This window comes from Cnephaeus nilssonii (assembly GCF_951640355.1).
Source record: "Cnephaeus nilssonii genome assembly, chromosome: 15".
NCBI classification, from domain to species: Eukaryota; Metazoa; Chordata; class Mammalia; order Chiroptera; family Vespertilionidae; genus Cnephaeus; species Cnephaeus nilssonii.
The window spans coordinates 13,017,340-13,044,660 of NC_137086.1; the positions used below are offsets into that span (position 1 = coordinate 13,017,340).

The 27,321-nt window shown below is 39.9% G+C and overlaps 3 protein-coding genes and 1 pseudogene across 6 annotated transcripts in view; 3 read left to right on the plus strand and 1 right to left on the minus strand.

The window, feature by feature from the left end:
* Positions 1-9,167, plus strand: part of SPDYA (speedy/RINGO cell cycle regulator family member A) — a gene marked incomplete at its 3' end in the record, with an annotated part of 23,581 nt that extends 14,414 nt beyond the window's left edge. The window contains exon 6 of one of the 2 annotated variants that reach the window (XM_079792280.1): positions 9,079-9,167. In XM_079792280.1, coding sequence (XP_079648406.1) covers positions 9,079-9,167 — 89 coding nt within the window. Of the gene's footprint in view, positions 1-9,075 lie in introns of both variants that reach the window. The other variant, XM_079792281.1, reaches the window with a different exon arrangement.
* TRMT61B (tRNA methyltransferase 61B) lies at positions 8,715-21,900 on the minus strand. 2 transcript variants are annotated; one of them, XM_079792275.1, is made up of 8 exons: positions 21,309-21,897; positions 20,265-21,225; positions 17,917-18,019; positions 14,486-14,676; positions 10,968-11,059; positions 10,389-10,612; positions 9,551-9,628; positions 8,715-9,466 (listed from the first exon to the last, which is right to left on the minus strand). In XM_079792275.1, the coding sequence occupies exons 2-8, from the start codon at positions 20,961-20,963 to the stop codon at positions 9,423-9,425; spliced, it is 1,431 nt and encodes a 476-aa protein (XP_079648401.1). In that variant the 5' UTR covers positions 20,964-21,225; positions 21,309-21,897; the 3' UTR covers positions 8,715-9,422. The 2 variants fall into 2 exon arrangements, with proteins under 2 accessions (XP_079648401.1, XP_079648402.1); XM_079792276.1 differs by having other exon boundaries at positions 9,551-9,625; positions 20,265-21,900.
* Positions 21,901-23,559: 1,659 nt separating this feature from the next.
* Positions 23,560-26,085, plus strand: LOC307111589 (small ribosomal subunit protein uS2-like; annotated as a pseudogene). The gene is made up of 2 exons: positions 23,560-23,579; positions 25,331-26,085. The product of its transcript is annotated as a small ribosomal subunit protein uS2-like (transcript).
* A 366-nt stretch (positions 26,086-26,451) lies between these two features.
* Positions 26,452-27,321, plus strand: part of WDR43 (WD repeat domain 43) — a 38,085-nt gene continuing 37,215 nt past the window's right edge. Inside the window, exon 1 of the mRNA XM_079791529.1 lies at positions 26,452-26,703. Within this exon, the coding sequence (XP_079647655.1) occupies positions 26,479-26,703 (225 nt within the window). The 5' untranslated portion in view covers positions 26,452-26,478. The remainder of the gene's footprint in view (positions 26,704-27,321) is intronic.

Consider the following 27,321-nt stretch of genomic DNA (forward strand, 5'->3'; position numbering starts at 1 on the left):
TAATCATTCTGGGTCTCAAATATTTTAAGAGCATTTAAAATGTTTATTCAAAAGAAATTTTAAAAAGAAAATAAATTTACTTGTAATCTCATAATTTAGTCTTATCAGTGATTAACTATTGGTTTTCTTCCATACTTTTTTTTAAAACATATTTTATTGATTTTTTACCGAGAGGAAAGGAGAGGGATAGAGAGCTAGAAACATCAATGAGAGAGAAACATTGACCAGCTGCCTCCTGCACACACCCCACCGGGGATGTGCCTGCAACCAATGTACATGCCCTTGACAGGCATCGAACCTGGGACCTTTCAGTCTGCAGACCAATGCTCTATCCACTGAGCCAAACCAGTTTCGGCTCTTCCATACTTCTTGTTTTAAAAGTTTAATACCACTATGCTACAAGGTTGAAAAACACAGAAGTCCTTTGTTTTTTTCTATGCACTTTTTAAACTTGAGATATAATTGATATATAACATTGTATAGTTTTAGGTGTACAATATAATTTGATATGTATATATTGCAAAATGATTGCCACAATAAGTTAACATTCATCACCCACATAGTTACAGTTCTTTCCTTGTGATGAGAACTTTGAAGATCTCTTCTCTTAGCAACTTCCAAATATATAATACAGTACTGTTAATTGTATTCATCATGCTGTACATTACATACCCAGGACTTAATTATCTTACAACTAGAAGTTTGTACCTTTTGTCCACATTCATTCATTTTGCCTGTCCCCCTAATTTCTGCCTCTTAAGACCACCAATAGGTACTATATATCTATGAGTTTGATTTAGGTGTTTTTTTTTAGATTCTACATATAAGTGAAATCACACATTATTTATCTTTATTTCACTTAGCATCATGCCCTCAAGGTCCATCTATGTTGTCAAAAATGGCAGGATTTCCTTTTTTTTCCGACTGAATGATATTCCATTGTATACACATACCACATTTTTAAAATCCATTCATCTGTCAGTGGACACTTAGATTGTTTATATGTCTTGCCTATTATAAATAATATGGAAATAAACATGGGGGTGCAGATGTCTTTTCGAGATAGTGTTTTTATTTCCTTCAGTGATGCTGAATCATATGGTAGTTATATTAAAAAAACACACACCTTTATTGTTGAGAGTATTACAGATGTCCCCCTCCTGGATCCCACCCTACCCCAGGCCTTCACCACCTATTTACTGTCTGTGTCTATGGGTAATGCATGTATGCATATAAGATCTTTGGTTAATCTCTTCTCACCCACCCTCCCTTCCCTCTGAGATTCATCAGTCTGTTCCATGTTTCCATGCCTCTGGTTCTATTTTATTTTATTTTAAATTTGTTTTTAAAAATATATATATTTTTATTTATTCCAGAGAGGAAGAGGGAGAGATAGAAACATCAAAGATGAGAAAGAATCATTGATTGGCTGCCTCCTGCATTACCCCCACTACTGGGGATTGAGCCCAAAACCTGGGCATGTGCCCTTGATGAGAATCAAACCCGGGACCCTTCAGTCCACAGGCTGACACTCTATCCACTGAGCCAAACCGGCTAGGGCTATTTTAAATTTCTTTTTTAAAATGTTTTTATTGATTTGAGAGAGAGGAAGGGAGAAGAATAGAGAGATAGAAACATCTATGAAAGAAAAACACATTGATTGGCTGCCTCCTACACAACCCCTATTGGGGATCAAGCATGCATCCCGGGCATGTGCCCTGTCCTGGAATCGAACTGATAACCTCTTGATTCTTGGGTCGATGCTCAACCACTGAGCCGAACCAGCTGGGCTGGTTCTATTTTATTTATCAGTTTATTTTGTTCATTAGATTCCTTGTTCATTTTGATTTTTAGATTCAACTTTTGGTAGTTATGTATTTATTGCCATTTTATTGCCCATACTTGATCTTTTTTTCTTCTTCTTTTTAAAAAAGACCCTTTAACATTTCATGTAATATTGGTTTGGTAGCAATGAACTCCTTTAGCTTTTTCTTGTCTGTAAAGCTCTTTATCTGACCTGCAATTCAAAATGGTAGCTTTGTTGGGTAATCTTGGTTATAGGACCTTGATTTTCATCACTTTAAGTATTTCTTGCCACTCCCTTCTGACCTGCAAAGTTTCTGTTGAGAAGTCAGCTTGCAGTCATATGAGTGCTCCTTTGTAAGTAACTAACTGTTTTCTCTTGCTGCTTTTAAGATTCTCTCTTTGTCTTTAATCTTTAGCATTTTAATTATGATATCTTGGTGTGTACCTCTTTGGGTTCATCTTATTTAAGATTCTCTGTGCTTCCTGGACTTTTTGCTAGCAGATTTTTTGTGCATGGTATAAGTAGTGGTCCAGTTTAAGTCTTTTATAGTTTCCAACACCATTATCCATTCCCAATTACACATATATTCTTGGCTCCTTTGTTGTAAATTAATTGACTATAGTTGTGAGAGTTTATTTTTGGGCTTTCTATGCTGTTCCATTGATCTATGTGTCTGTTTTTATGCGAACACCATACCATTTTGATTACTGTAGCTTTGGAATACTATACATTGAAAACCTGACTTTAAATCATGACATGGTACAAGTGCCATATTTATTTGCATATTTCATTTTTGTTGGGATTTAAGTAGTTTTGAATGGTGTTTTATATTGGAAAATAATCTTATAAACTAGAAATACTTTTTGTCAATCACACAATTTTTATTTAAATTTATAAAGGTATAATATTTCTCTGACATTTCTCCATTTGAAATAATCAGAATAGTATTCTAGCAGAAATCCTTCTTACTTATTAGAGCCTTCTAAATTTTCACCCATCTGAAGACAGGACTGATAGATTTCTTATGGTTCTTTCTAACTCTGTGGGATCCACATTATTTCAGAATTTCACCTATTTATTTTTACCACATCTTGATGAGATTAACAGTGGCCAATGAAGTTTCACTTAAAGAGAAACTAGACAGACTCTTAAGACTCTTGAAGGTAGGGGTCATGTCTCAGTCTTTGTTCCATTTCCTGGTCTTAGTAATCACTACACAAATTTGACTCATGAAATATGTAGTCTATTGCCTTACAGCACTTCCAAGCATAATTTTTATTGGTTCACTCATATTTGAAGGTAAACAGGGTCTACTATAGGAAATAATAAAATAAGAATTTCCTTCTAGCATCCCTCCCCTATTTCCCAACTCCTTTTACTTCCACTCTTTGATCCTATAATAGGTAAGATTTACTAGATGTTTAAAATGTTCCAGGCAATGTGTTAAGCATTTTACACCATAATGTTATTTAATATTCACAGCCAAAACTAAGGTAAATGCTATTATCTCCACTTTGCAGATAAAGAAACTGAGGTTTAGAGAGGTTAAAAAATTTGCCCAAGATGGTGGAGCAACATCTGAACCCAGGAATGACTCTAGAGTCTAGACTAACTCCTGAGTTCCTAACTATTATGCTTTACTGCCTCTTTTGATGAAAACCTGCCTTTGTGGTAAAAATAAGGTGCCACACAAGTCTGTCAGCAGACTGCTATGGATTAGGAAGTAGTGAAAGCATTAAGAACCAAGTCCCTAATGAAAGGTTATATGGAGTGAACTGGAAGAGAATGCCAACCACCATTTGAACAGATATTTACAGAAGCATTATATTTTATACAAATTAGCTCCTGTAGTTTCAGAAACAGTAGCACTCTATTTTAGGCTTTGATATCTCAATAGGAAATCAGAATGCAACCAGGGAATAGGGCTCTGCCAGTCACCTTGCTCTGAAAAAACAAAAAAACAGGAGGTCTTTGAGGGATTGTGGATGAAAAGTGCGGTTAGGCCCTAGCCAGTTTGGCTCAGTGGATAGAGTGTTGGCCTGCGGACTGAAGGGTCCTAGGTTCGATTCTGGTCAAGGGCACATGCCTAGGTTACAGGTTCGTTCCCCAGTGTGGTATGTGCAGGAGGCAGCCAATCAATGATTCTCTCTTCATTGATGTTCCTATCTCTCTCTCCCGCTCCCTTCCTCTCTGAAATCAATAAAAACATATATTTTTTAAAAAGTTAGGGGAGTTGTAAATGGAATAAATGGAACTGTGCTTTCACCCTGTCCCCACTCTCACCCCCCTTTTTTTTAATCCTCACCTGAGGATATTTTTCCATTGAGTTTTAGAGAGAGTGGGAGGGGGAGAAACGGAGATAGAAACATCGACATGAGAGAGACACATCAATTGGTTGTCTCCCACAGGCATCCCGACTAGGGCTAGGGATTGAGCCTGCAACTGAGGTACGTACCCTTGATTGGAATTGAACACAGGACCCTTCAGACCGTGGGCACACTATCCACTAAGCCAAACCAGCTAGGGCTCACTCTCTCCCTTGATGAAAGCCATAAAGCCCTGGTTTAGGATAGACAATTCCTATACAGGAAGGAACAAATATTTACTCATCAACTGTTTTTATTCAGAGTATTTACTCAAGAATAAATGTAAGACCTTTTGTTTCAGGATGACAGAGAGTAGGCAGTACAAAGAAAAATTAAACATTTACATTCATTTTCCCTAAAAAGGCTTAATAAGGGAGTTTTTGGGAAAGGGAGGGTAGAGAGGGGAGGGTGGTTTAAGGGTAACAATGTTAACAGGAACAGTGATCGGTCTCTCGCTGCCTTAGTGCTGCTGATTCCCTGTAGTGACCTCTGCTAGCAAAATTTTCTTCCTCCTATCAACATGAAGGTGGCTGGAATCACCTAACAGTTTGTGGTTGCAGTAAACTCAATTCAGCTTTCTCCAGAAGAGACACAAAGAACTGATGCTCTGCTCCAGGCTCTTATGCTAAAACTTAGCAATAGATGCTTACCAATGCTTCCATCTTTCTTTCAAACACAAGCGAGTAACTTCTCATTTTTTCAGATAAAACATTAATATTCTTTCCTCAAAACAAAATGTTCAAAAAACAAATTTTATATAAGCATGTTTATGACATTTATTAAGAACATAATATTTTTCTTTTGACAAGGCTGGGGGGTAATAGATGAAGCATTCTTTACAAATTTAGATACATCACAATCACTAATCATGTGCTAGGCATTTTATAAAGGTAGCCTCATTTAACACCTTACCTGTCCCCCCAAAATCTTTTGAGTGGCACTATGATACTCATTTTATGGATGAAGACACAAACTCAGAAAAGTCACAGTTGCACTCTGCCGGCATGGCTCAGTAAGTTGAGCATTCATCTATGAACCAGGAGGTCACGGTTCAATTCCTAGTCAGGGCACATGCCCAGGTGTGGACTCGATCTCCAGTGTGGGGCATGCAAGAGGCAGCCGATCAATGATTCTCTCTCATCATTGATGTTTCTATCTCTCACTTCCTCTCTGAAATAAATAAAAATATATTTAAAAAAAGAAAAGTCACAGTTGCAAGGTAAAACAACAGCAACAGCAAGATGGAAATCCAGTTTTAGATATTTTCCCATTGATTTTTTTTTTAGGGAGAGTGGAAGAGAGAGGGAAAAACAGAAACATCAATGTGAGAGAAACACATCGATTGGTTGCTTCCTGCAAGGGCCCGGGCCAGGGAGGAGCCTGCAACCAAGGTACATGGCCTTGACCGGAATTGAACCTGGGACCCTTCAGTCCACAGGCCAACGCTCTATCCACTGAGCCAAACAGGCTATTTTTATATTAAATAAACTAGTTGACACTTAGCGCAGGAATGAACTGCATGGGTCTACTTACATGTGCCTTTTTCTTTCAAGAAATACAGTAAATATATTATCCTTTCAATTTAACATTTTGTCCCTCTGGCTTACTTTAATAATATATAATAGATAATAATATATAAGATGTGTTAACTGACCATTGGTTATTGGTAAGGCTTCCAGTCAACAGTAGACAATTAGTACGGTCTGTCTTCTGCACCCACTGATTCCTAACCCTTGATTGAAAATACTGTTTTCAATCTGCAGTTGAATCATGGATGCAAAACCTGCAGATACAAAGGGCCAATTGTGGTTACATTTTTGGGAAATGAAGTTATACATGGATTTTCTACCCCATGGGAGGTTGGCACCCCTACCCCCCACATTGTTCAAGAGTCAACTGTACATTGTTTCTCTTTGCCTTATGCTATCTTACATAAGCCTTATGACACCTAGGGTAGTCCATCTGAAACATGGATGTGTATTAGTACATATTACCTAGACTCCTCTGATTTTAGAGTGAAGCCAAGGGAAAAAAACAATATACCAAACCTTAGTCCTGGGTTTTGTAGGCAGGTGTGGGACGTTCTGTTATATAATCCTTCTCTGAACTTATTTTTGTCACCACTATTCTAGTCATTCAGGTTTAAAACCCTTACACTTAATGATGGCATAATCACTAGTTATATAAATTAATTATATAATATAAATTAGTTATATAATAAGGGCTTATGAATTAGTTATATAAGGGCAATGCTAATTACATGACCAACATTTAGGAGCACAAAAGATTCCAGAATTAATTCTGTGTGTGAGGGACTTGGTGAAGGCTTTTCAGAGAAAGTGTATGAACTGGCCATTGACTGAGTCCAGTTTTGCCCAGAGAAGGGAAAGGGATTCTGAATAGAGGATAAAAGTTTGAAACTAGCCCTAACCGGTTTGGCTCAGTGGATAGAGCGTCAGCCTGCGGACTCAAGGGTCCCAGGTTCGATTCCGGTCAAGGGCATGTACCTTGGTTTCGGGCACATACCCAGTAGGGAGTGTGCAAGAAGCAGCTGATCGATGTTTCTCTCTCATCGATGTTTCTAACTCTCTATCCCTCTCCCTGCCTCTCTGTAAAAAATCAATAAAATATATATTTTTAAAAAAAGTTTGAAACTATCTTCCTTCACTATATATTTTTTATATCTGCCCCTTTTCCTCACATTATTATTTATTACTACCTCATAGTTGTATATGTGTTACTATGAAATTTCTGATTTAACAGTTTTTCCTTCCTTTGAATACTCATAGATACCACTAACAGAGTGACTTTAAAAAATTATCTTCTTTTACATGACCATATGACCTTCATAAGTTCCCTATTATCTCTGAAGTATAAAGTTTGAACTTAAAGTCTTCCACAATCCAAGAGCTATACACCTAAAGTTTTCCCTAGAACAAACAAGGCAACAGATGAGACAGTACATGATCCAGTGTAGGCTTAAAACCATCAGCACTTTTCTTGACTACATATACTAGGTGGAAAAGACAGGGCCCCTGGAAAACACTGGGTAGACAGCACAAATCTCTAGGATTCACACTATGGTAAATGAGCCAGACAAAAACAGAAATCTAACTTTAGAAGAAGGTATTTCTCATAAACCAGACTGTAAACACGCTTAGTGTTCGATGGAGAAAGGTCTTAAGCTGAACTTTGATTAATTATATAAACCTTTTTTGCTTATGTAGTTTGGTTTTCAACTCAACTTAAAATTAGAATGGACACTGTTAGATCTGGTTCAATTCAACATCTACTGAGCACAGTGTACTGAGCAGAAACTATTTTACGTGAAATAGTATAAGGCACAACCTTTCTTTGCTCTTAGGCCAGTCCCCTTCTCTAAGCAGTACAATGAAGGCCTGCAATCAAAACAACAAACGAAGGGCAGAATTTTGCTGCTAATTACACAAAAGGGAGTATTCCACAATGGAATTTAAATATGTACTTCAGAGCTTCTATATATCTGGAAATGTTATGAGTGTTCAGATAGTACTTAACATACAGAAATGTGGCACCAGAACACACTGATTCAGTCAGTCCTCCAAATGCAGCCACAGTGGTTTTTTCTAAAACATAGATCTAAGCATGTTACCCCTTCATTAAATCCTTAAATGGCACCCATTTTTCTTAGGATAGACAAACTCCTTCACAGGGCTACAAGATCCTGTATGGCCTGACCCTTACCTATCTTTCCAGTCCGTTTCACTCAACCCCAACATCACTGGCTTTTTGTTTCCATTTTCCCTTCTGTAGTCAATTCCTACTTACCAGTCAGGTCTCAGCTCAGTTGTCACTTCACAGGTAATTACTTAACCAGAGCAAAACCCTTATTACAGCACCCTGAACTTATTTGGAACATATAGAACAGTTTTAGTTTTCATATTTATGTGATTAATGTCTAGCTCTTCCATAGACTGTAAAGTCTATAAAGGCAGAGATTTTAGGTTAAAATTTTCCACATAATGAAAACCATGTAAAACATTATTTAGAATTTATTTATTATTTAAAATAGCTATGCTTAAGGGATAAATCAAGGAATAGCATTTATCCTCCTAGGCGTTACTACTTTAAACCTATAAAACATCTATGCTTAAACAACAACCTAATCATTCTACTAGTAAACCTTTGTTTGTAAAATGTGGATAACCTTAAAGATGAGCTGTACATACTAAATGAAAAAACGATAAAGGTCTTAAAACAATGTAAGGCATATGGTAAATACTAAATAACTGGTGCCTGTGAGTAATACTTTAGTTTTAATTAATTCATAGTTATAAAGTATATTTCTCCAAGCATTTGATTTATCTAATAGAATAATTGTGATGTTCTTCTAAGCTAGTTAAAATGATTCTTGGAAAGATAAAAGTGATGCAAGAATTGTTACATCTTTTGTTACAATTTTTAAGGTGATTATATCATTCTTATCAGCTTCTCTGTGTTATTTACTACTAGAGGTCCCTTGGCCTGGCCTGTAGGGATCGGGCCGAAATCAGCTCTCCAACATCCCCCGAGGGGGTCCCAGATTGCAAGAGGGCGCAGGCCAGGCCGAAGGACCCCACGGGTGCACGATCAGGTCAGGGAGGGACCGCGGGAGGGCTCCAGGGTATGTCTGGCCCATCTGGCCCAGTCCCAATCAGCCAGACCCCAGTAGCAAGCTAACCTACCAGTCGGAGCATCTGCCCCCTGGTGGTCAGTGTGCGTCATAGTGACTGATCAAATGGTCGGACACTTAGCATATTAGGCTTTTATTATATAGGATAACCCAGATTTCTTTGTACCTTTTAAGATACATGCAAGCCATTAAAATATGTATTTAAAATACAGATACATAAAATTTATCTTAAAATGCATATTTTATTTCAGTAGCCAATGACCATCAATCAAACAAAGAAAAGAAAACTAATTTCATGAAGAAAGACAAATCTATGGAGTGGTTTACAGGAAGTGAAGAATGAGATGGCTCAACTAAAATAACTTGAAATCATTACAATATGACTAACTACAAGACAAATGTCAAACTGGACATTTAAGCAGTTTTAAAATGTTACACATTTTTCTTTAGCTTTTGTTATTTTTCAGAATTATAAGTAAAAGTTATACAAATCATAGTAATAGCTAAAAATACCAATCTACAAAAGTAATGATTTGCAACATAAAGTTCTATTTTGATACTTTTCTGTCTTCAAATCAGTTGCTGTCATCTGAGGTACTCAGTTGAGTTGTGGTTTGAACTTCCTCAACTTGACAAGAAAAGCTAATTTAAGGGGGGGAAAAAGTAAAGGTCATTATAATAATTAGAAGAAAATACCATTTAATATGGCCTGAAAAGATTACTCACCTGTATGACCAGTTTGCCAGTGCATAGGTCTAGCAATATAGGGAAATGATCCATATGGAAAATCAGAATGTGATTCTTCTGTTGTAGAACAAAATACATATTGTAAATTACATAAAATATTTCATAATTTGTTCAAATATTTCAAAATCGTTAAATTACAAATTAATGTCCCTTTACTCTTAAGTTTTTCTTTCACTTTTTTTTTTTTTTTTAGCATTTTGTTTTGGAGCTACTATGCCAGTTACCTCACAGAAACAATGTATCAAGGATTACATTATAAACTTATATATATGGTTTTATAACTAAAGAGATAAACTCATATAATAAGTCAAGGAATATATGAACATTTGCTTATAGCCTAAATGTGTACATACAACAAAGTCCTAAATTTAAAGAATTCCAGCCTCATAAATAGCAAATATTAGTTTATTTGCATATCAGGTCCTATAAAATTATTTTCCTTCAATAATAATCACTGATCTAAATTTTAAAAATTCTTTAGTATATATATATATAAAATATTTCAAAAGTCAACCTCCTTGTCACAGGTAAAATATGAATATTATAAAAAGCTAAGTACTTCAAAGGTATCAGAGCTTTATATAAAAGGCAAGCAAAGTCATTATTTTGTCCCTTACAGATTTTTTATATAAAAGGCAAGCAAAGTCATTATTCTGTTTCTTACAGATTTTAATTTAACAGCATAAATACCACATTTCAATTTAAATACAAAAAAAATCCTTCAGAAACATTTGTATAATTTATTGGTCAATACTCTCAGGAACCTATTCTCCACTTATTACTGCATACACATGCATAAAATAAAACCGAAGCTCACCGTGGCCATCCTCCTGAAGCATCTCACCTTCAGCTCTAATCTTTTGAGAATGTAATTGTAAATCCACGTTGATTTCAGGTTCTACTCTTTGAGCTAAAATTCCATTTTTCTGTTTTGCAAGGCAAACCAACCAATCTCTGACAATGACTTCCCTTATCTTTTCACATGAGAGAGGAAGTTCACAGATGCGAATTCCATCTAAAAGTTCAATAACCTGTGTGATGCTTTCAGAAAAGTAAAAAATGTACTTTAAATTGCTAGTACAACTTTAAATTTACTATACCTAAAAGTAAAAATGCAAGTTAGGGCACATAATAAGCAATTTTAAAGAATACTAAGTAAAAAATATAGAAAACATAATTTAACATTATTTGTTCGCATTACACTTTTTAAACATTTCTTCTAAATTTCCCAAAGAAAATGCATCTTATATTGCCATTTATGTAAAGGATGATTTAAGCAGCAATATAAATGACTTGGGACATAATGTAGTTTCATAAGTTTTACAAGATGACATATATATCTAACTCAGTTACAAAAAGAACGTGTTTAAAATCACATAAGAGCCACATCACTCACTTTGCTAGATATACAGCACATGTACCACCCTGTTTAAGATTAGGGTATAAAACAGGCAAAGCAACTTGAGGATTCAACATATCCAAAGCTACCTGTGGGAGGAAAAGAGAATCAGACTGAATTCTGTTTAATTACGGTATAGGTTATCACGGTAAAATGATACACTTTTGGAAAGCAATTATCCAGTTAAAGTATTGCATTTTCTTGAATACTGTACTACTATCTGTTATTTTACTGCTCCTCAAAAGATATATTATCACACAATTTGTCATAGTACTTTACTACATAAAAATGGTGATGGTATGCCCTAGCTGGTTTGGCTCAGTGGACAGAGTGTCAATCTAGGGACTGAAGGGTCCCAGGTTCAATTTCGGTCAAGGGCACCTGCCCGGGTTGCAGGCTCGATCCCCAGAAGGGGGTGTGCAGGAGGCATACGATCCATGATTCTCATCATTGATATTTCTATCCCTCTCTGAAATCAATTAAAAAAAAATGGTGGTGGCATGTCTTGCACTGGGCAATGCTGGTAATAAAGGAATCCTTCTTTAGTTATATTTTATATACACTATATATATATATACACACACACACACACACACACACACACAAAGTTTCAATGCTTTAGTTGAGCTTTTGGAAATAGAAATTCACATCTCAAATATTTTTTGTTGATTTTTAGAAAGGGAGAGAAACATCAATGTGAGAGAGAAAGAACATGATTTTTATACTTTAGAATGCCTAAAATTAATATTCAGAACTTTTCTTCTGAATATTAAAAAAAAATTTTGAACCTGGCCAGCGTGGCTCAGTTGTTGAGCATCAACCTATGAACCAGGAAGTTATAGTTCGATTCCAGGTCAGGGCACATGCCCAGGTTGCGGGCTCAATTCCCAGTAGGGGGCGCGCAGGAGGCAGCTGATCAATGATTCTCATCATTAATGTTTCTCTTCCTCTCCTTTCCTCTCTGAAGTCAATAAAAATATATTTCAAAACAAAACAAAAAAATATTTGAACCCTGGCTGATGTGGCTCAGATGGCTGGGCATCATCCATGCACCAAAGGATTGCTGGTTTGATTCCTGGTCAGGGCACATGCCCAAGTTGTAGACTAGATCCCCAGTCAGGGGCATGCAAAATAAACATGGTCAAAATAGAAAATAAAGTGACTATTATTGAAAGATAATTCCAGCCGAAACCGGTTTGGCTCAGTGGATAGAGCGTCGGCCTGCAGACTGAAAGGTCCCAGGTTCGATTCCGGTCAAGGGCATGTACCTTGGTTGCGGGCACATCCCCAGTAGGGGTTGTGCAAGAGGCAGCTGATCGATGTTTCTCTGTCATCGATGTTTCTAACTCTCTATCCCTCTCTCTTCCTCTCTGTAAAAAATCAATAAAATATATTTAATAAAAAAAAAAAAAAGAAAGATAATTCCAGACAGCTAAGAGTAGTTGGTACATCAATATACTTACATAATGCATGGCACATAATTAGAAGTTATTCTATTGATGTTTTTTAATTTTTGTTTAAAAAATATTAATGAGTCAAGGAGCATCATTATTAATTTATTCACTCACCATTTGGGCACCTTTCATGTGCCAACCATTTTGCTAAGTGGTAAGGATATAACAGGAGCTTACATACTATTTTTTTCATAGGAACTTATATTCTAACTGTGCAAAATTCATGCACAGGTAGGGTCCCTAGGCCTGGCTGGCGATCAGGGCCAATCGGGGCCTTTTTCCCCAGCTGCTGGCTGCTGGCCGGGGCCTTCATTCATTTCACGCCACCCCCTGGTGGTCAGTGTACATCATAGCGAGTGATCGAACTCCCAAGGGGACAATCTGCATATTAGGCTTTTTTATATATACTAGTAGCCCATTTGCAGGAAGAATCCTGCAAGCGGCTGCTGTGGCCGTTGCGGCCACCGTGCCTGCACCCGCAGGCCGCTGCCGCACGCCCCGCTCCACCCCGCCCTACCCGGGCTTTCCCTCTGGCAGCCACCTTGCTTTCCGCTTTTCCTCCCTCTTCCTTCTAAGTTGTCTTCAGTCTTCACTCCTCCCTCCCTCAGCGTATGCAAATTAACCGCCATCTTTGTTGGATAATTTGCATACTCGCCCTGATTGCTGGTGGGCGTGGCTTGGGCTGGTGGGCGTGGCTTGGGCATAGCGAAGGTGCGGTCAATTTGCATATTACTATTTTATTAGGTAGGATAGATAAAGGCACAGACATTAAACACATATCCAATAAATATATGTCAGAGGATGATGAGTGACATGAAGACCTACATAAATATAAAGCAGAATATGAGGGATAGAGAATATGAGGGCAGGAAAAGAAAGTGCTATTTTATACACAGGCTGGTCAGTGATGAGACCTGAAGAAAATGATTAAGCTTACCCTGTGGAAACTTAAAGGGAAAGTGTGCTGCAGGCGGAAAGACCAGCAAATACAAATGCTCTGAGGCTGTATGATGGAGAGTCTGAAAAGGCCACTGTCACTGCAGTGGAGACAAACTGGGAAGGATGGTAAGAGATGAGTTCTGAATGGTGATGTGGGAGCAGGAGAGGGACAGATTATGTAGAATCTTACTTAGGAGGAGAAAAAGCCACAGGAGAGTTTTAAATAATGTTATAATTTGACTTTTTATAAACCTTTTTTCCATGTTAAATATAACAAAACTTGCCATTTTAAGTGTATAATTTAGTGTCATTAAGTACATTATGACATACTTTTAAAAACTATGGAAAAGGCCCTAGCTGGTTTGGCTCAGTGGATAGAGCGTTGCCCTGTGGACTGAAGGTTCCCAGGTTCGATTCCGGTCAAGGGCACAAGCCCAGGTTGCGGGCTCGATCCCCAGTGTGGGGCGTGCAGGAGGCAGCCGATCAGTGATTCTCTCTTATCATTGATGTTTCTATCTCTCCCTCTCCCCCATTCCTCTCTGAAGTCAATAAAAAATAAAAATAAAATTAAAAAAAAGACTGGGAGAAGGCAAGGAAGGATAATGATGGCTTACAACAGCAAATAGCATTGGATGTAATGAGAAGTGGTATAAATTTTGAAAAGGTAAGAGCCAAATAGGATTGGCTGTGAAATGTGAGAGAAGCACAGGAGTCAGAATGAATCCTCAACATTGTTAACGAATACTCCTCTACATCCCGACTTTAACTGTCTGTTCCCTCTCAAATAGAAGCTATTTCCCCCCCAAAATTCACATGAGGCCAGGTGCTGGGCTCAACATGCTCCCAACACTGCTTAATCTAGAAATGCTGAGGTTTATGATGCTCAACTCCTTCTCCTTGTTCCCTACCCCATATCTATTAATAACTTTGGCAACTAATTCAGTAAGTCTCTCTGCTCTAAATCCCACCATGATATTGAAGAAAAAATATTCCTTCCATGCCAGATACAGAAATGGGGCAAATAATGAAGGAAGGCCCTCTCCCACACAAAAGAAGTGTGATCCTTGTTTTTGTCACACACAGTAATAAGTAATATCATAGGAACCACTTTTGAAAACTTACCGCATCAAATGTTAAAGATTTTATGTCTTCACTTGCTCCTGAAATATCTTTATGAATAAAATCCACATTGTCTGGCCACTCTTCTACATGACTAATTTTCCATGAATCACGCCAGTGTTTATAATTCTTCTTAGCCAGTTCATGGTGGTCTTTTCGTATTTCAAAACTTATGACCCGTCCTTGTGATCCAACTTAATTTAAACAGATAATTTATGACAGTTCATGGTATTAATCATTTCATAAAATAATATCAAAATTATATTGTAAAAAGGTATTATATGGGCCGAAACCGGTTTGGCTCAGTGGATAGAGCATCGGCCTGCGGACTCAAGGGTCCCAGGTTCGATTCCGGTCAAGGGCATGTACCTTGGCTGCGGGCACATCCCCAGTAGGGGGTGTGCAAGAGGCAGCTGATCGATGTTTCTCTCTCATCGATGTTTCTAACTCTCTATCCCTCTCCCTTCCTCTCTGTAAAAAAATCAATAAAATATATTTAAAAAATAAAATAAAATAAAATTATATATATATATATATATATATATATATATATATATATATATATATATATATATATATAAAGGTATTATATGGGTCATGGGTTGGTTCCCCGACATAAAAATAAATTTATTATATGGATGTGAAAAAAAATAATTCAAATAGTTCAAGTTTACAAGAGTCTCTATCCCATCCCAGATACCCAATCAATCTCTCTCTTCAAGGGTCGCCATATTACTAGTTATTTACCCTTCCCAAGATAGTTGGTGCCTACACAGTGTGCAAGTACTTCTTTCTTTATTTTTAACACACATTGTGATATATTGTGTCCTCTAACTTCCTTTATACTTATTGTGCCATTTCAGTGATTAACAATCTACTGCATTATTTTTAACAGTTTTATATTCCATTGTATGGCTATGGCATAATTTATTTAGCAATCACTTACCAATAAAAATTTAGTTTCTAGTCTTTCACTGTTATAGACTGTTAATCACTGAAATGGCACAATAAACAATATTGCAATGAAATTTATTATACCCAAGTTTTTGTATGCATGAGCTAATATATCTACAGAATAAATTCCTAAAAATGGAATTGCTGGCTCAAGGGGTATGTGAATGTTTTATTTTGAAAATTATTACAAAATTATCCTCCAAAAAAGTAATACCAATTTATACTCTACCAACAATGTATTTGAGTGCCTATTTCTCTATACTCTCTCTCAAACTTTTTATCTACGTCAATATAAAACTGAATATAGTTTATCATTGTTGTTTTAATTTGTATTTCTTTTGGTATGGATGAGGTTAGACCTTCCACATATTTAAAAAATATTTGTATTTTTATGTGTGCCTAAAGACTTTTAAACTGTTTAGCACAGTAATACTGCTGTTTCACAAAAAACTACCGCATTTTAACAAGGCAATTCATTTTCCACCCACCTCTATCTGAGGTGCTTTGCTATCATTTGGAGGCTGTCCCAGATCAATCAGTCTGTAGTTTTACTAAAGAAAAGTTTACATTCCAAGATGTCTTTTGAAATGTAAGTCCAGCTGCAAGTCATCATGTTCTCAAGGGATAAAAATTAATGCTAATAGTAGCATAAGATAAACAATTGGAAAATATAATTATAGAGGGGAAAATCCATTCCAAAGGTAAATAGCAATAATTTTTTGATCACTCATAATTTGCAATTATTCCTAACATGACACTCCGCCAATACTATAGATATTAAAAATACGGGCACTCCTCCTGTATCACAAATTTTTATAAATTCACTTTGTCAAATGCATTCAGGAATCTGTCACAGATTGTGAAGAAATTACTGCCTTTAGTTAGATTCAAACAAAAGATATGAGGAGCCAGAATGAATTTCCTGATGTAGTGTAAGCTGGATTCTGTTTGTATGTAATGGCACTAGGTCAAAGAACAAAAGGTTTAAGATTAATGCAGCATATTTCTATGTGTAATCTTTATAAAATTGACCCATTAAACCTACAACTGCTCCGACAGTTTATTAGTTAAAAAAAAGAGAATGAATTAAAAAAAAAAATAGAATGCATCAATAAGGATCAACATAAATGATTTTGTAAAAATCTACCCAGAGAGTTCTGTCACTGTTCAGGAGTCTATAATTAGGTGAGGAAGGGAAAGCAATCGTGATACTCAGAGGAATTAAGCGGTCATAGGATAATCAACTAGGATAACTGTAACCAGACATCAAGTGATGGAAACATGAACAGATATTTATGTTTACTATATACTTGATTTTTGATCAGGTGCTCCCTTCGATCAGCACTTTTAGCAAATGACAATATATAGGCTTTCTTAAAGACAGAAAAATTCTCCATGATCTAGCTTTAACTTAGTTCTGTATTATGATTAATTTATTTATGAACACCAATAATCCTTTACCTGTAATAGTACAGCCCTCCTTCTATATTCTCTCATACTGAGAATTCATCTGGCACTATTATTAACAAGTACAAGAATGTTCAGAGCAGCATATTCATAATATTCATCTCAAAGGCCTACCAAGAGTAGAATGGATAAATTGTAATTTATTTATAGAATGGAGTAACTACATAGCAACTAGAATGAAAGCACTAATGCTATATGCAATGGCTGAATCTCACAAACAGAATGTTGAATGAAAGTAGCCAGACTCAAAAGAGTACATACTGTGTGATTCCTTTTATATGAGGTTTAAAACAGGTAACACTAACCAATTATGATAAAAGTCAGAATAGTGGTTACTTTTGGGAGGATAAGGGCTGAGAGGGAACATGGGAGGTTTCTGTGGTGCAGTTAACATTCCCTATCTTGGTCTGGGTAAAAACTACGTGCGGGTGGCCACTATATAAAAATTCACTGAGCTCTAGTCGGTTTGGCTCAGTAGATAGAGTGTCAGCCTGTGGACCAAAGGGTCCCAGGTTTGGTTCCGGTCAAGAGCACGTAACTCAGTTGCACGCTCCTCTCTGCCTGGGCCCTAATCAGGACTCATGCAGGAGGCAACCAATCCTGTCTTTCCCTCTCTCTTCCATTCTCTCCAAAAATCAATGGAAAAAATATCCTCAGGTGAGGATTTAAAAAAAAATTCACTGAGATATACACTTATGATCCATGCACTTTTCTGTAGCTATGTTATGCTCCAATAAAAAGCTTAGTGGTTTTTTTTAAAAGTAGAAGCATTAAAAAACATGAGAGGAGCAAGAGAAAGCAAAGCAAAAGGTAAAAAAGAGAGTGACTGGAAAAATGTACAAAATGGGGAAAAAATTTAGTTGCTTACATTTGGTTTAAAAGAGAATTCTTTACATCCCAAAGTCATGTGAATATTTTCTGAAACATCTTTATCTATTTAACTTTCTGTTATTATGAACAGATTAAATGTTTTCTTTGTTATCTACATTCAGCTCCGTTATCCACTCTCTTACCTGCTCTGGATAAAAATAAGCTCATTCCACCAGAGCCAGAGCCAGCTTCCAAAACAGTATCTCCTGGGTGAATATTCATCATCAACAGCATCATACTTATATCCTATGATTTAAACAAAGCAATCAATAAATATGTACTAAGCACCTACACTTTTTTTTTTTAATATATATTTTATTGATTTTTTACAGAGAGGAAGGGAGAGGGAGAGAGTTAGAAACCTTGATCAGCTGCCTCCTACATACCTCCTACTGGGGATGTGCCCGCAACCAAGGTACATGCCCTTGACTGGAATCGAACCTGGGACCCTTCAGTCCGCAGGCTGATGCCCTATCCACTGAGCCAAACCAGTTAGGGCCTAAGCACCTACTCTTACCTCCTCTTATCAAATATTATGTTGGACTTGGAGAAGAAGTGACAAAAAAGGATTAAACCCTAGCCCTGCCTAGCAAGAGTTTATATTTTACTTGATGAAATAAGAGATTCAAGAATCAATTAGCTAATAAAGCAGTATAATATTGAAATTATAGACAATAAGTACAATAGGAGCTCAGAAAAAGAGAAATCAGCAGACTATCCTAGTTTAAAGACAGAGTGGGGAATTTAAGGAAACAATCAAAAGGTAGAAACAGTTTTGAACAAAACAGTGGTTAACACAAAAGTATTGAATTCTGCAAGAATTTCCCCTTTGCAAGAACACTTGGCTCCTACCTCTTTGCATGACTGGCTTTTCCTTAAATTGCATTTCTTATCAAATGTACCTCCTTGGAGCCCTGGCCGGTTTTGCTCAGTGGTGGTTATAGTGTCGGCCCGTGGACCAAAGGGTTGCAGTTAGATTCCTGGTCAAGGGCACAGACGTCAGGTTGTAGATTGGATCCAGGTCTGGTCATTCCAGGACCGGTCGGGGCACATGTGGGAGGCAAACAGTCAATGTGTGTGTCTCACATGGATGTTTCTCTCTATCTTAAAAAGATCAACAGAAAAACTATCCTCAGGTGAGGGTTTTTTTAAAAATGTACCTCTTTGGCGACCTTCTCTAACCACCAGACATAAAAAATTCTCTTCCCCCATGTCACCCAATACAATATCACTGTATCTTCATGACACTTAGCACTACCTGAAATTATCTTATTCTTTCATTTACTTGTTTTTTCTTTGTCACCCCCTCTAGGATCTAAGGTCTGTGTTAAGAGCAAATACTGTGGTTCACCACTCTACCTCACTAAAGTAGTGCCCTGAACATAGAAGGTAGGTGATTATTTGCTGAATAAATAATGAGTGTCTCCTCATCTGGGAATAGGAGTTGTTACAAAGGAACAATCTGCTCAAGGACTGTGACTGTAATTAAGGATTGAAATAAACCACTAGCAATGGATGATTAGTATCAGATTCTAACAAGGAACTAGGTAGTTAATTTATTCATAAAGGATATTCCTTTTATGTTTAGTGTTTAATTTTAGCTGTGTTAATACAAAACTTTTTCTAAAGGGAAAGCATGGTAATATATCTATTGTTGATAACACACCTCTAGTAACATGCCTTATCAAATGAAATATGATTAAAATATCACCACAATGGTACTAAAAAATTATCCCCAAAAGAGTTCAACACGTTGAGTGCTGAACTTGCAAACTTAAGAGTTACGGGGAACAAATGTAAGTACTATTATGTGCCTAGTGAGTTCACTTAACTCTATATAGTAAATCGATATTATCTTCACTTTACAGATTAGAGAATCGAGACTCCCAAATTAAAATTAAAATCTGGCTGTTTCCTCCTAAAATTAGCATAAAAGTCATATCCATAGCCCTGGCCGGTTTGGCTCAGTGGATAGAGCGTCAGCCTGCGGACTGAAGGGTCCCGAGGTTTGATTCCAGTTGGGGAAACAAGCCCGGATTGTGGGCCGGATCCCCAGTAGAGGGTGTGCAGGAGGCAAATCAATGATTCTCTCATCATTGATGTTTCTATCTCTCCCTCTCTGATGTCAATAAAAATTATCTTTAAAAAAGTCATATTCGCCCTAACCGGTTTGGTTCAGTGGATAGAGCGTCGGCCTTCGGACTCAAGGGTCCCAGGTTCGATTCTGGCCAAGGGCATGTACCTTGGTTGCAGGCACATACCCAGTAGGGAGTGTGCAGGAGGCAGCTGATCAATATTTCTAACTCTCTATCCCTCTCCCTTCCTCTCTGTAAGAAATCAATAAAATATATCCATGATTTTTTTTATAGACTGCAAACAATAAAAACCCGAGCCACCTGAGAAGTGCTTTAAGTACGTGAATCAGGTCTGTAGTGCTGCATCTCTTTTGCTCTTCCTGGAACCAATATGCACCTAACTCCCATCGCGTTACCTTTGGATATGTTATGGCAGGACCTCTTTTCATCAGTAATACATAGTCTTCCAGTGCCGGCCTCCTCAGCATAAAGCGCTTACCCAGGGAACTCCTTAGGGTCTGGCCAGGGAACTTCCCCACGATGTCGCTGAACGGGACTACCCCCCAGCTACTATTTAAATGCCCGGCGTTGCTCAACCGAAATAATTTTTTAAATTGTGTTTCTCTATTCCCAGTCTCAGCTAAAATCAGCTCCCCAGCCCGAAAGGGCTCCTCTCTGGAAGTTGACCAGGAAGAGGAGCCGTGAAGTTCTACCACCGGGGCGGGCAGTGAGGGATCCCCGGATGCCGGGTGTGCGGGATCGGACAGGGCCAGGTCTCCACTCGAGTCCTCGCGCTCTTGAAGGGATGGCTCCTCTCGAGGCGTCGGCAGTCTGAGGCTTTCCAGGGACGACAGACATCTGGTCCCGATGCCCCGGCTGCTCGGAGGGAGTGATGGAGGCGACTCTGCGCCGGGAACCTTCTTCGGTGCTGCCTCGTGCTCTCTCTGTCCATCATCTCGCGCATCTCTTTGCGAGGAGTCGCCACACCGTGACCGAGCTGTCCCGAAGGGCTCCCGTCCAAGGCCGCGCAGGAACGGGCAGGGAGCGACCCCCAGCCGCCGCCTGAAGCGCCGCAGCCGGAGCAAGACTGGACCGCGGTGACTGGCCGACAACATGCTGTCTCGCGCCGGCGCCGTCGCCGGGAAGTGACGTAGGCCTGGCGAGGCCCCGCCTCTCGCTGTCCAACGCGCGTGCGCGGAGGCGGAAGAGCTCGGGAGCGTCGCCGCGGGGAGCGCTCAGTGACTGCGCCTGCGACCGGAACGGCTGGAGGCCGAGCCGGGGGCGCGGGGCCGCCTAGTCCTCGCTCCGTAACCGTCCCAGGAGCGTGTCCCAAGCCCCCGGGGGCTCATTTTCTTCTTTCTTCTAAACAGCTGACGGCTGGCAAGTCTCCCACAGCCTCGCCTGGGGACGGGAGGGTTAGGAGCGACAAGGCCTGTGAAAGCGCTGTCTGAATTCCATACCAGGGCCAGCTCCGTCGTGGTCAGGAACACGGACGTCTCCAGGTCACCCCCAGGTGGACGAGCAAAACGCCCCGAGTGGCGTTTGACCGACGGCGGTTGGACGGGCCACCCGCCGACCGCAACGTCTCCCCGGCCCTGCCGAGTTCCTTACCGCCTGCGCGCTCGCCCCAGGTCCAGAGATGGTAGTGGCAGGGTTCACTTTGTGCTTATTATCTAGTTATTAAAAGTTGTTTTTAAAAAAGACAGAAAGAAACATAGTTGTTTTTAATAATTAAAATACAACATTTAGTTAACTGTATTTTACCCTCCCCCAAACTAGAAGCATCTTAAAAGGGTAAAAGGCCACTGCTGAAACAGGTGTCAGGGTAGCGGGGTGTTTAAAGGCTTAATTCATCCCTCCAGAATTCATGTGTTGAAATCGATGCCTCTGCACCTTAGAATATGACAGTATTTGGAGATAGGGTTTTTAAAGAGGTACTTAAGTTAAAATGAGGTCATTAGAATGGGCGTTAATCCAGTCTGACTGTTATCCTTTTAAGAAGACATTGGGACACAGGCATAAGACCGCCATCTACTGGCCAAGGAGAGAGGTCTCAAGAGGCCAAACCTGTTCTAGCCTCCAGAACTGTGAGAAATTTTAGTTGTCTAAGCCACCCGCCCTCCACCACCCCCCCCCCCGCCAAAAAAAAAGAGCATTAACTGTGGGATGTATTCCAATTCACTGAATACATCTGATTCTCTTTAATTGGATCTCTTTAAAAATGTATTCCTAGGTTTTGGAACCCTCCAAGAATTTAAATAAAAATAAGTTTTCGTAAAAACAAAACAAAACCAGGAAAATATTTCTCTTTGGATTCCAAAGATTCATTTAACGTTAAATATCACTAACTTATTTGTTTAATATTAATTCAATTGGCACAAGTTTACTGAGGGTCTGGCAATATTAAGCACATTAGATATTTATTTCATTTAAGTTTACAATAACCCTGTGCTAGAAATAACTTTTCCCATTTTATGCATAAGAAAACTGACCCAAGGAGGTTCAGTGAATTGGAATACATCCCATAACTTACAAGTAGCATGACAGGGTTTCCTATTTATGTCAGTCTGGTTCAGCAGTCCATGCTCTTTGTACTCTAAGACTCCTCAAAGACCAGTCAACAGTGCAATTGAATTCAGAGTTAAAGTAAAATATATTCAAAGGGCTGTGAATTCAGTTTAAATTTTACAAAATAGATCTTATTACTTTTGGAGACTTAATACTTTTCTAATTTGTGCTTTCTAAAACATCAGCCACGGTAAACTCTTTCTCTCTCTTGATCCCAAAAATGAAAAAACTGCCCCCCCCAAAAAAAAATGCATGTTTCACTGTTGGTTTTGATTTGCTTCTTCATATATATATATATAGATTTCAGAGAGGAAGGGACATCAGAGATAGAAACATCAATGATGAGAATCATTGATCAGCTGCCTCCTGCATGCCCCCTATTGGGGATCAAGCTGCAACCCGAGCATATGCCCTGACATCCTGGTTTATAGGTTGATGTTCAACTATTGAGCCATACCAGCCAGGCTGGCTGACATTTTTAAATCTCCAAACTAGTTCACTAGTTCTAGGTCTAATGTCGCCCTCTGAGAACTGTCACACTGCACCCTTCCTTTCTGCTTTCCAGCTCTTAAGTGCTACCAACTCACCCTGTAGATTCTAGTGTAGAACTCAACCACGGTTCCTCTGAATATTAGTTATTTGTGAGGCATTTAAGCTTTATGTTTAAGATCTCTGTCTTTGTTTATGAATGCACATAAATAAACTCCTCTAAACTTAAAACCCTTTAAAAACTTAAAACCTTGGGCACATCTATACATCTATTTATTAATTATTCATTAACTTATTTACCTTGCATAACTGAGTCCTAGTCGTGCATATCTTACCTCCAGAAGACTCCCCTGAACACCCAGGACAAATACTGTCCTACTTTCTTTTATGCATTGCTTGTTATTTAGTTTTTGTAAAACTGTAGTCACACTAATTTTTTCTCATATTGACTTTGTATTGTAGATTATAAATGAGCATAGAGTAAAAACTTAGCAAGACCATGTACAAGTGCTACTATTGTGAACTTTTAATACTCTAAGAAATCCTCCTTAATTAAATGACTCTTGTTTGTGTTCTGAAAATTTTAAACAAGTTGGTAAGGTTACATGTTAGTAAAGATACAATGTGTCTGTAAGTAGGAAATTTCGGGCTAAGATGGCACTCCGAAGTGTCAGGTATTCCTGGGTGTACTCTCCATTCCACAGATTATGTTAGAGTTTGATATGGCCGCTCAAGTTCCAGCCATTACATCCCAATTTCAGTCAGAAGGAGGAAGAGGGAAGGTCATGCCCTCTTTCCTTAAAATACTCACCTAAAAATGCACACATCACTTCTGCTTACATTTCATTGCCTAGGACTTAATTACATGGACAGATCTAGCTGCGAGGGAAGCTGAGAAATTTAGTTTTTTAAAAAATATTGTTAAAACTATTATGTAGGTCTTCCTACCCCCCCTCCCCATTAACCTTTTCCAGACTGCTCCCATCCTCCCCCCGAAATTTAGTTTTTATTAGAGCTGACCATAGGCCTAACTAAAAATCTGAAATTCTATTAATATTGAAGAGGAGAAAATGTGGATTTGGAGGCAATTAGCATTTTCTCTCACAGGTGCATGCTTGCTAATTTAGGCAATCCCCACTTAATAAATGAATGTATCCCTAAAAGTTGTAAATAGGACATTTTCAATCTAATGTAAATAGTGGTTATATTCCAAGATCTACTCAATAGTCTGTTGATTGTCTGGCCTGGGTAGCTTGGTGACTGAGTGTCCATCTATGAACCAGGAGGTCACGGTTGGATTCCCAGTCAGGGCACATGACTGGGTTGTAGGCTTGATCTTCAGTATGGAGCATACAGGAGGCAGCCTATCAGTGATTTTCTCTTATCGTTGATGTTTTTATCTCTTTCTCCTCTCCCTTCCTCTCTGAAATCAATAAAAAAATATTTTTAAAAAATAGGGCAGGTGTGGGGGGGAGTCTATTGAGGGGTAAAGTAGCTGAAGCAGTGTTCACTATTGAAGAGACAATGGAAAACTATAAACAGGCCCTTGATTCTTTAAAAAAAATAAAATTCATAATTTAAACTGTCTGTTAGACACCATCTCTGGTTGATCTATTAGTGCCTCAAACTCAGCATGACCCAAACTGAACTAACTCATTATTTCCTCCTTTCTCCTTTTTGTTCTTCCAGTTCCCTGGAACCCTGGTCCTCTTCTATTTCCTGTATCAGTTAAAATCACATGATTTTCTATTATTTCTAGGCTAAAAAGTTCCAAGTCATCTGTGACTTTTCTCTATGTGAAGCTCTCTCTGGCACAGACAGATGAACACTTATAACCTCTGATCAGTGGTCAAGTCCTGTGAATTTCCTTTCCACTTCTATTAGACACCACTCAATATAATTTGACCAGCCCCACAGTTTCAAATAGCATCTGTCTTCTAATGCATCCAAAATCTGTATCTCTAGCAGTCATCTTCTCACATACCTGATTTCCTACTGAACAACTCTATTTGGATGTCTAGTAAGCATATGGTACTTAACTGTCCAAAATAGAACTCTTGATTTCCACTTCACCCAAACTTGTTTTCCCAATTCAACTAATGGCACTATTCATTGAGTGTCGACCTATGAACCTACTTTTACACTGTTATGATTGAATACATTATTATTATGTGTATACATGATTATAGATTGAAAATGGATAGGCAAAAATGTAAATAATTGTTACAATCGTGCAGTTATGAGTATTTCTTGTAAACATTTGTTTAATCATGCTATTTAAAAAAACAAAACAGCTTTGCCCTGTGTGGGTGGCTCAATTGATTGAAGCATCATCCTTGTACACCAAAAATAGTTTTGGGTTCGATTCCAAGTCAAGGCACATAACCTCAGTTACGGGTTCACTCCCCGTTTGGGGCATATAAAGGAGGCAACCAACCGTTGCCCACTTAGGTGGCACCAACCTTGACTTCCAAAATGGAACAGTGCATCTACAAAAGGAAAAGTGATGGCATCGACACCGTCCATCTGAAGAGAACCTGGGAGAGGCTTCTGCTGGCAGTTCAAGCCACTGTTGCCATTGAAAACCCTGATGTCGGTGTCATACCATACCGTCCAGGAATACTGGCCAGCGAGCTGAAGTTGGCCACTGGAGCCACTCTGACTGCCAGCTGCTTTACTCCTGGAATCTTCACTAACCAGATCCAGGTAGTCTTACGGGAGCCGAGACCTCTGGTGATTACTGATCCTCGCGCTGACCACCAGCTTCTCACAGACACGTCTTACTAGTATATTATAACCTGCCTACCACTGCTCTGTGTAACGCAGACTTTCCTCCGGGCTATGTGGACTTTGCCAGCCCTTGCAACAACAAGGAGCTCACTCAGTGGGTCTAATGCTGGCTCGGGAAGTTCTGTGCAAGCGTGGCACCATCTCCCGTGAACATCCATGGGAGGTTATACCTGATCTCTACTACAGAGAGCCTGAAGAGAGTGAAAAGGAAGAGAGAGAATTTTAGGGTGAAAGGACTGTTCCAGCTCCGGAGTTCCTTGCAGCTCAGCCTGAGGCCAAGGATGGGCCTGATGACGAGCAGGTGCGCTCTGTGCCTATTCAGCAGCTTCCTATTGAAGACTCAGCACTCAGCCTGCCACAGAAGGCTGGTCTGCAGCCCGCACAGCTTAGGCCACTGAATGGGGAGGGACACCCACTGCGTGGTCTTAAGTTGTTCTTCCACAAACTCTTAAACAGAATGAAAATAAGGTGGATGAAAAATAAAGTTTCAAAAACAAATAAACAACCCAAACCTCTCTTTTGTTTTAAAGGAACGGGTCCTGCCCTGCAACGCACGGTCCAGTTACTCCACGCGTCCACTCTACCTAGTACAAGTTAGCATTGGGCCCAGCGGGCCACTGTCCGCAGGTCGGGCCCGCCCCACGTTCTCTGGCGTCGCCAAGAGCCACTCCCCGGGCTCCCTCCGCCCCCACTTCCTCCGCCCCACTTCCTCCCTCAGGCCCCGCCCCGCTCCGGTGCGCATGCGCGCCAGCGAACACGTGGCTGCCGCGGAGCCGAGCAGCAATGGCGGCGGGTGGCGGCCGAGTAGCCGACTCCCTGTCTTCCGCGGCGGTCCCCTGCGCCTTCTCCCCGCATAGTCAGGCCTTCTTCGCTTTGGCGTCTGCCGATGGTCACCTTCGAGTGTGGGAGACAGCCAACAACCGGCTACATCAAGAGTACGTGCCTTCCGCGCACCTCAGCGGTACCTGCACCTGCCTGGCATGGGCGCCAACGCGGTTGCAGGCCAAGGTAAAGCGAGCGGGACGGCGGGGGTTGGGCGTCCGCCCGGGCTCGGCTCGGCTGCCCCCCAGCCCCACGGCCCGTAGCCCCGCGTCTCGCGGGGCCCTCGGGAGCCCGGGGCGTGGAGGCAGTGAGTGTGGCGGCGGCGCGGAGTGGGCCCCGCGTCGCCAGTCCCCGGCGGGCTGTCCAGAGGGCAGCGACTGAGTGCCCGGTCTGATCCGACGGGCAGCGGACCAGCGTCCAACCGGCGGGCTCCATGCGGTCTTCGCCCTCTCCCCGCTGTCTCCAGGGCCGCCATGTTCGCCGAGGCCCTGGCCCCTCCGGCTGCCCGGCCTCGCTTAACAGACTGCGATCTTCCGAGCCCAGGCTTTTGACAGAGCCCCACTTCGGGGCTACGCCACTCACCGACGCACTCTTTACCCTCTCATCGGATTTGCCCTGGGCGGTTGGAATCAACAAGTCTGTTTGCTTGCTTCCGTGCACCCCACCCTTGGGTGCCGGCTCACCACGTGTTTGTCTTCCACGTCCAAGACGTGGGACCTCCCTCTTGATTCTCCCAGGCTCCTTTCCATCCTCAGCCGTTTGAAGCTTCTTGCTTTTTACTTTTAACAGTGGCTCGACTTCCCT

What these genes read in the sequence shown, in the direction of transcription:
- TRMT61B (XM_079792275.1), bottom strand. Translation starts at nt 20,963, where the DNA reads ATGTTGTCGGCCAGTCACCGCGGTCCAGTCTTGCTCCGGCTGCGGCGC. An exon ending in AATCTTTAACATTTGATGCG is followed by an intron (nt 11,060 to 14,485) that starts GTAAGTTTTCAA and finishes TTCCTCCCACAG; the next exon opens with GTAGCTTTGGATATGTTGAA. An exon ending in CTGGCAAACTGGTCATACAG is followed by an intron (nt 9,467 to 9,550) that starts GTGAGTAATCTT and finishes CCCTTAAATTAG; the next exon opens with CTTTTCTTGTCAAGTTGAGG.